This window comes from Anoplophora glabripennis, unplaced genomic scaffold (assembly GCF_000390285.2).
Source record: "Anoplophora glabripennis isolate ALB-LARVAE unplaced genomic scaffold, Agla_2.0 scaffold53, whole genome shotgun sequence".
Lineage (NCBI taxonomy): Eukaryota > Metazoa > Arthropoda > Insecta > Coleoptera > Cerambycidae > Anoplophora > Anoplophora glabripennis.
The window spans coordinates 1,294,652-1,304,022 of record NW_019416376.1 but is presented as its reverse complement, the minus strand read 5'-3'; the positions used below and the strand labels follow the sequence as shown (position 1 = coordinate 1,304,022).

The 9,371-nt window shown below is 31.0% G+C and overlaps 2 protein-coding genes across 2 annotated transcripts in view; one reads left to right on the top strand and one right to left on the bottom strand.

Moving 5' to 3' along the window:
* Nucleotides 1–1,504: 1,504 nt before the first annotated feature.
* On the bottom strand, nucleotides 1,505–3,082 carry LOC108905533 (tubulin polyglutamylase complex subunit 2). Its single transcript, XM_018708418.1, has 2 exons — nucleotides 2,995–3,082; nucleotides 1,505–2,366 (listed from the first exon to the last, which is right to left on the bottom strand). The coding sequence occupies exons 1-2, from the start codon at nucleotides 3,018–3,020 to the stop codon at nucleotides 1,505–1,507; spliced, it is 888 nt and encodes a 295-aa protein (XP_018563934.1). The 5' UTR covers nucleotides 3,021–3,082.
* A 564-nt stretch (nucleotides 3,083–3,646) lies between these two features.
* Nucleotides 3,647–9,371, top strand: part of LOC108905589 (sprouty-related, EVH1 domain-containing protein 1) — a 56,885-nt gene continuing 51,160 nt past the window's right edge. The window contains exon 1 of the mRNA XM_018708529.2: nucleotides 3,647–3,773. Within this exon, the coding sequence (XP_018564045.1) occupies nucleotides 3,754–3,773 (20 nt within the window). The 5' untranslated portion in view covers nucleotides 3,647–3,753. The remainder of the gene's footprint in view (nucleotides 3,774–9,371) is intronic.

Genomic DNA, 9,371 nt, shown 5'->3' with positions numbered 1-9,371 from the left:
TTTTGTATCTTTTATTTCAGTTCAGATAATATATTTTTAATGTTCTTTGAATCTGTTTTCTCGCGTCCGACGCGAATAGGGCGTGATTTATTTTGTTTTTTGTTGATTTTATCCGTAAACTGTAATTTTATTTTATGTGTATTGGAGCAGAAAATAATGGAAATAAGATTTATTTGAATGCTTTGTTGTACAAGGTGTCTCGCAAGAGCAGCAATATAATTTTTTTTTGACAAATGTAGTTTTTGAAGTCTTTTATTTAAGAAACCATTCAACTGCTTTTGCTCGTGTTAACAATAGACGGATATTAATTTACTTTCATTTCGAAGACGGAGCAGTGTCGTCGAGAAAAGTTACTAAAAAACTGCAAATAAAACGTGTTTAATAAAAAAAATTAAAATTGAGTTTTTAAAACCCAGCGAGTTATGGACAGAGTGGTGCCAAAACTGAAGAAGCGAATTTCTCCAAATTTAAGAACATTTTCTTATACAGGGTGAATCAGATTCAATGTCCGATCCGAAGGGATCAAAATAAATGGGGTTTTCATATGAACACTTTTTAAAAAGTGATCTCTGTTATACGCACTAATTTGGAATATACTTTTTTATTCTCGTAACTAATGAAAAATTGCAAATAAACTTTGTATTATTTTTCTGTGGCTGGCACAATTTTCAAAAGAGTGATTCGAACAAGAAATTCGTTGACACGTTCCATAAAAATTGGCTTGTACTTGCAATGAAAAATGAAAATTGAGGTTTTAAGTCTCTCACAGCCCAAAACTTTCATAAATGATTACAAGCCACGTAATGAAAGGTACCTCTAAGGTGAGCATCTGCACACAAATTTTTTTAAAGTTGCACAGCCGTTTTTGTATTCTACGCACAATGGGCTTGTTCACCATTTTTTAAGTTTAATTTTATAAAAAAATTGCATCTAAAAATGGCAAAAATCCAAATTTCATTAAAAAAAGTAAAGTTTAGGTCAGAAAAATTTTTGAACATTTTTGCTCCCATACGCTTTCGTACAGCACTGTTAGCGAAAAAATTAGAGGGAACATTGCACGTGACCAATAATTTTATTTCCTTGCTAAAATTAAAAATTCTTGAAACAATAAGATCAAGATTACATTCATTGTTGTTCTCGGGCGAGGCTCTGTGGGGCGAACTCCACTCCAGTCGCAGCGAAGCTTTTGGTTACTTTAAACTGGAATGTGAAATTTTAGTAAGAAAAGTGATTATTCTGATATAACCAATTCTGATTTTAGTCATTGGTATCTAGCTCTAAAATTAAAAAGGGAGGACACTTTTTTATACCAAATTTGTATAAAATATCTTTAAAAGTGCTCAAGCTATGGGTATCCAAACATCACGATTTTTTGACGTCATTTGTATAAAATATAATTAATTAATAGTCAAATTGTCGTGATTTATTCAGAATAAAAAACATCACTTAAAAATCATACAACAAACATAAACAAAATGAAACAATTATGCAAACGATTCTTTGGCTATTTCTTAACACCTTTCCCACTAACGAATCTCTTCTGAGGGAACTTTGATTTCTTTTCTTTACCCTTTTGCTGTGTCATCTGCAGTGTTGAATTTCGGTCAGTCGCCATGCTAGATGTGGGTATAACGAAAATGTTCGGATCAATTTTATTGATATCATCCGGATTATGTTTTGGAATTTCAACCAGGTTTCTATCTTCGTTCAAGACACCTGGCGCTATCAACTGAAATATTTCTCTGGCCCATTCTGGTAGTCCTTCCCTGGAAACGATATACTGCCAGCATGGTATACCCAAATGTGCTAAGCACATGCGGAAATAAGTGGTAAGGTCCTCGGCTAAATAATTGAAAGACATAGGGCTGCTATAGAGCCAAATGCTAGGTATGCAGTATGTATTTATGTAAACCAAAACAACTTTTGCATAGTTATCTACAGCAGCTAGTTCAAAGACTTTGCTTTCCCTCGACAAAACTAGCATGTAGTTCTTGCCGTACTGTTCAATTTGGGCTACGTTTTTGGTTTCATATCCGTATATTCTTTCTATTTCGTTTAGGCCGTTTATTTTTATGCTTCCTTCTCGTATTAAAGTGTCCGCATTTTCTGTTGAATTATAATCGTAGGAGAAATCGTAAGTATATAAAAATCCATTAGTAGATGAATAAAATGCTCTCAAATCCTCTGGTAAGATTACCGAGTTGTTGTGCTCCCATGCCCGTATGTCTATCTGTCGCACACCTGGAAATCTTTTTAATGATATATTGGAGATGCAAGGTGATTTTTCCAGTACTTTTGAAAGACCTAGAAGCAAGTTTTCATAAAATGAATCTTCTGAAACCTTGTCCACTACAAATCCCATATTTCTGAAATAAGAAAATCTGCTGTAATTAGTTGGGCCACTCTTTTAATGGCAATGTTACAAATTCTTTTATATTTACTTGTTCATATTTGAAACGAGGAATTTTAGTGCAAGAAGCTTGTATGTCTTTATTTGAGACACATTGTCAAAAATGTGCCAAGTTTTTTATATTTACATGACATGCTTTCAAATTGCAGTAGTTCAAATTAACATAATTTTTTATCTATTTAAAAATGCCAACTATTTTTTTTTCTTAGATAAGTACATCTACCTTAATTTATCTTGTACAGGGTGTTTTTTTTTAAATTTTGGGTTCTTAGTGATGGCGCCTTCCAGTTTCACGAAATGCCTCCAACGACAGATTTTCAGTGACAGTGCCTCTCGGTACCTTGCCTCAATGATTGGCAGATGTATATACCAATTCAGTGAATTTTTGCTTATAATTAGGTGAATAGCCCAAATTTCATCTGTCTCTATCGAACATATTTTATAGATATTTGAAAAAAAATATATTTTTTTAATTCACCGCGCTAAATCTCAAAAAACCTGCCGTTAAACATTTGGTTCTTTAAGTTTCTTTTAATATATATTATTTTTATTTATAGGTAAGTAAATTTTAAAGAAATACCTACCTATTTATAGGTACAATTATTTCCATCAGAAAATATCTAATTGAATGGAGATAGGTATATATCTAAAATATTTCACTAGGCACATATCATAAGTACCTACCTAAAGAGTTAATACGACAAAATAGATTTCATTATTCGTAATCATTGATTAAAACAGAAAATGGAATGATTGTTCAATATAAGTTTTCAGATTTATTACAACTTCAATAATTGCTTGTATGATTAACTTTTTGTTCTATTTTTGAATTTTTAACAGATTCAACAACACACTTATTCATACCTATATAAATAATAATACGTTAAAAATTCCCTGAGGATGTTTATATGCACAGACGAAACAAAGTGTTCTTAACAAGGCAATACTAAGTTCAACATATATTCCTAAATTGTTTTAAGATAATAAATTTGTAAAAACATTCTTACCTTCAGTGTATTTAAACAGACAGAGTGCAATTCTACTTGATTCATGCCTGCATGTCTTTGACTTTAACCAAATATAGAATGTTATTTCAATACTTTATAAAGAATTAGGTCGAAAAATTAATCAATAACTGAGAGCCGCGGGCAAATTCAAACCAGGTAGCCAACAAGTCGGCGCGTTAGTTGGCGGCTGCGCAGATCAATCTTAGATGTCAGAGTAACAATATTTTAGTTCAATGGTGTTTCCCGTGTTGATAAGTTGGATTTGATGTTGTGCAAAAATGTGGTGGTCAAACAACAAATGGACTTTAAGCAGTAGGATATTCCACAAAACAAATCATGACCGAGTCATCTGAAGAGTAAGTACCGTTTAACCCCTAAGATACACCCCTCGAATGGGGTTGTGAGTCGGCCATGATTTTCCATACAGTTTGCTGGCTATATTTAACAGGAAATTCGTTTAATTGTTCCTTAACAATGTGTAATTAGCTAATTGAAGTTGTAGTAGTAGGCATTTGTTTTCAGAGCTGCCTTATCTGCGTTGTTTCTGTCATAACTCGATGAAGTATCATTCATTGTCGACTAATCAATGGTTCCATTTTCCATTCATAATACTGGCTCATGAATGTTTCTTGGTTTATTCTCAATCGCCGGTGTTCAGGCTGAAATTGAGTGTTTGTTATAGTTTTCCGACTCCTACGCAATGTATAAAAACATACTTGTGAATGAATCGGTCTTAGTTTTATCTAATTTTGTATCATTACCTGTAAAGTAGGTTGGGCTCAAGTATTTTTTTTTCTTTTATTTATGACTTCCCTTGTTTTGTTTCACCACGCGTTATGAAAACATCTGGCCAACCGGAACATTTGAATTAATTATTTGGTTTAAGTAACTAGTGTGTAATAATTTAGGTGGGACACCTGGTTATCAATGAAAATCTTATTGAAACGTTTGCATTGATACCGATTACTATAAATATTTATTGAATTGTTAATTACCGTATTTGAGTTGATTGGACCGGAGCGTATTATAAAGCTACTTACCTTTTTGCGTACATAAATATTCATCAAAATGTGGATATATTGGTTGCACCTAGAAAAAAGAAAAAAAAGTGCTGGGGCTAAATACCTACTTACCTAAATTTATATTTTTGGAGAAAAAATGTCTATACTAAGAAAAATAACAATTTTTATCAAAAATAGGTATGTTTTGTATTTTTTTTTTATATATTGAAAAACTATCGAGCAAAAATTTTCATTCAATTACGGAAAAGTGCATTTCATTTATTATTGTCGAAGGTATAATGGTACCATTAACAAATAAATACCTATTCCTAGACATCTTAAAGTTGTAATTAAATTGCAGCCCATCGTTTACACGTTTTATGTAACATTCATTCAGCTTTTATAGCAGCGGTGAATTAATTTTATAATCACAATTTTATACCACTTCGGTGTCTGAACCACTAGGTATATTGCAATTAATTACAAATTATGTAGATCGAAATTTATTGATAACTGTATCAATATGCTTCTCTTACAATAAATAAGTATTTACGTATTTAGTAAGTAGGTACACATAATATTGACAAATTGATGATTTTAATAATGCCCTACAATCTTGCATCATTTTTTAATCTGAAACGCTCGCTAAAACGTAACGAATAAAATATACTCTATAATGATAAGAATAGACAAATATAACGGATTGTAAACAGTTTTTGTTGTGTCTTTGACAAATAGATAGATGAAGTATTAAAGAAAATTAAATTTGAACCTAAAATATAATACGTATATTTTTTTTTTCGTTTAGACTAATTTGGATAGAGTAGTTAGTGTATATGCATAAAATATAATATGCTTAAGTGCAAAGCAGGCCATTACACATCAGTGAAATGGTTGGTGTTAGGTACAGCACTGAAAAAAATCAAAGTGCAAATTCTCGCGATAAAAGTGCAGAAAGTATAGTCTATTATTACTTATTTCTACAATTACTATCATATCTGAAATATACAGAGTGCTCGGAAACGAATGCATGATCCTTCAAGTAAAAAGGGAATCGAATTGGATCAAGACCTTAGCACGATCTTGCATCCCTAAAAAGTAACCGACATTTTTTTTGTTCCATTTTTTTGAAGATAAATATTATTTTGTAGATGTTTTAGTGAAATTTAGAACAAGGTTTTTCTGTTATAATCAAAGATGAACATCCATTTATTTTTTACCGAAAAGTTTTGAGGAGATACTTTATTCCCTTTATTTACTGCAAAAAGACCTATTCTTATTTACTGTATGGTTAAAACGCATCTTTTCAGAGAACAGTGAATTTCCGTTTTTGGCTCTATCAGTTGCGAAGGACTTTATTTGTTTACTAATTATTGGAGGTGAAATTTAATGCTGGATGGTTCCATCCGGTCTACAGGTCCCTGTAGACCGCAAAGTAGTTGTTTCTCACAATATGGTTAGGTAAAAAGTATATAAAGGGTATATGGGCGTATTCTAATCTAATTAAACTTCACCCATTTGCTAAACTTGTACATTTGTTAAAGTCTAGAAAGCTACTGTTGAAAATTTAAATTTTTTCTCTAGAATGGTGTATTCTATTGGCTTTGCAACAAGTTCACCTTTTTTCAGTAGATAATAGTCGTAAGACACCTGCAAACAGAAAATTGCTCGGGCATTCTTAGTGACATCTATGTTTTAGGTAAAAAATACACCCTAATTTCTTAAAAAGTGAAATAAATAAAATATGACAAATATTTTTGAAGGCCTGTAACTTTTTTAGGAATCCAAATAGTTCGTACTGAGTTAACTTGATCAAATTCTGTTTATTTTCATACGAGGAAGCTACGCTTGATGTATGACACATTTGTATGTGATGTATGTTGTAGATATATGTATATGCACCTATCTATATACGTACCTATGGTATCTAATTATCATTAGTTTTATATTTCCTGCTGTATCAGAATCAGATTTTGTGGCCTCCACCTCATTACGGTCATTTAGTTTGGTTTCACGATTGATATGTTTAGTTTATGAGGTATTCGTGGTTAGCGTAAAGCTGTCATTAAAAAAGTTTCACACAAACTAGTTTTGTATATATTTTCAATTAATTCGGTATTCCTGTCACATTGAAAATTTGTTAAATACATCCTTGCGCCAGAAGGAACAGTCAAACCCATGACTCGGCTTTTATAGATTTAGTTTTACTGTGAAAGTAAATAATTGTTCTCAACTATTTAATAATAATCATTCCAACACATGTATTTGTTCTCAAAACACAAATTTACTTATACTCATATGTGACAGTTTTGTTACTTTGTGTATCTCTCTTTTTTTCAACCTTTCACAATTTAAAGAATGGTTTGAAAAACATGCTTCACTATTTAGCAAAATAACCACGAACTCTTTTGGTTTTCTTTTTACCGTATTACTTTATTTTCCCAATATTGTGCAACACATGCTCACAATTTTTCAAATTGTCCCGTTTTAATATGTTCACATTCGGTGATTCTAACATCAAAGGTCTCATCTCATTTCCAGGTCAAATTTTTGATAAAATTATCTGTAACGTAACCAGTTCTTTTTAAGGTTTTGTCAAACGTTAACCACACTTTACTGTTTTGCAGAATGTTTTGTTGCTGTCTTTGAGATTTATTTTAATTTTCAATGTTTCCAATCATCATGAAAGTCCTATCAACAAATCTTTTTGGATATTGATTATCCAATAACATATTTCTATGAACCTTGTTGCATTCCCGAAAATTTGATCTTTCGAATGTGAATTTTGCTTTATCATATAATTATTTTACTATATTTAATTTTTTTAGTCTTGTTTGTAACTCACAAATCCCACAATGATCACAAATTAAATAAATATAATACCGATGAATTACAAAAGGGTGACACATTTGTATATATAAATTGAATATTAACTTCATGGTAGATAATACTATATTTGGTTTATTGGCATTAATGAAATAGGAGCTGGTAAATACGCAGAGATACTCCGTAGGTGAAGCTCTATAGGACCAGTCAGAGAAAAGTTTCGTTATGCACCGCTAGAGGGCACTTTACCTAGAACTCAAAATTTGTTTTGTTCATAACTTTTTTCTCTTGCTAGTCATCACAGAAATTTAAACGTTATTGAAAAGGGAAACAGTATCAGAAAAAAATTATGTACTTTTTGTTCAAGCCGATAAATGTAACCGTTTACCAGGCAATCGCTAATAAAGTGTTATTAAACATCAAATTTTTGACGGACTTTCAAAACACCTTATATACCCCAGCAGCACAAACGTATTGGAAAAATATTTTTTGTCCGACATTACCAGAATATAAATTTTTTAAATGTACTTACTGGTTGTATATTGACCGTTTTGGGAAATTATTTACATTTTGGCTAAATCTTCCTTAAATTCAATATGACGCCAATATTGGGACCATATCTTGTGAGTAAATCTCTTCTTTTTTCTACAAATGCGCCAATATATCTTCTTTATTTAAGTATTTCGAACTTCGATTAAAGTTTAGATTGGAAAAGCACTTTTTAGCGAGATGGGACGCTGGTTCAACCTTTGACCTCTTTAAAATATTAAACCAATAGCATTTCGAAAGTACTTCTTCTAAAAGAGGATCCAGTTCATAGATTCAGCTTTCAGACGTTTTTAAAAAAAGCGAGCAGTTTTGATAAACAATAAACTGGTCTGTAAGTACACAAAATGGGCCAAATATCAAGCACGAGAAAGTTAAAAACAATAAAATAATGAATAATAAACTAGCACCTACAATATATCACTAAAAGAAAAATTAAATCTAATCCAATATGCATTTGTGGCATAATGCTACAAATATGTTATAGACTAATTAGGTAGTAAGGTTTACGTAGGTAAATTAAAAACTTTATCTTGCTAAAATATCGGCATTAGTTGGTGTTTGTTTATATCTGTAGTATGTGTTAATAGCTAGCGATTTTTATAGTTGCAAGTAAATATTTTTCTACATTACGTGAATTATACACTGTTTTTAATGTTTTCAATATAAAACTTGGTAGGCTGAAGCGTTAACTCCTGTCTTTGGCTCAATATTTTTTTTATTGCGCTAGCAGTTTATAAGCATTTGTGGATGTCATAACTTTACCTCTTAATATTTGTTTTATACGTGGTATTTATGTTAAAATAAAAAATATTTCTAAATATTCTTTGTAAACGAATCATAACTATTGGTGACGTTAAATTTAGGGACGTGCAATGTTGGTCGTGTAAGCTCGACAGTCACATGGTTTGTAAACATTCATGAAGGCATAAATCAGGTAAATATTCAGGAAGTTTTCAACTATTTTTATAAATATGTTCTCCCACTATGAAACTTCCATATATCAAGGGGAGCTTTGTTCGGCAAAAATACACTACATTTAAAAGTTACCTTGATATAAATTTGGTTCTTCAATTAAATTATTATTTTTTTTATAGAACTCCGTCAACTTCAGTAAATAGACAATATATAGAATAGAACATTTTCTGCTATAGTTACCCTTTTAAGAAATAACAAGTCAGCTGGTAAATCCACTGTTGATTAATTTAGAAATATCACACCCGTATCTAATTTATCTTAAAAGCTATATCGATTTATTTCGGATTTAGGGACAATTACATAAATAAACAATTTCCCTGACTTAATCATAGGAATTTAGGCATTTGAGATAATTGATGAACGATATTGATTATCACGTAAGTTGGCTATTTTATCAGACAATTCGTCTGAGATCTGAGCATTTTTTACATGCCTGTAAATTAATATTTATATAGAAAAAAAAATAATTTTCAGGTATATACTCATTTACCAATCTTTTTATAATGATTATACGCTTTTTTTTAAATAGACTTCAGCTGATCATTCTCTTATCACTTGGAATGTCAAAATCTAAGAAATTTTGTGTGTGTACTAGAAACTCCG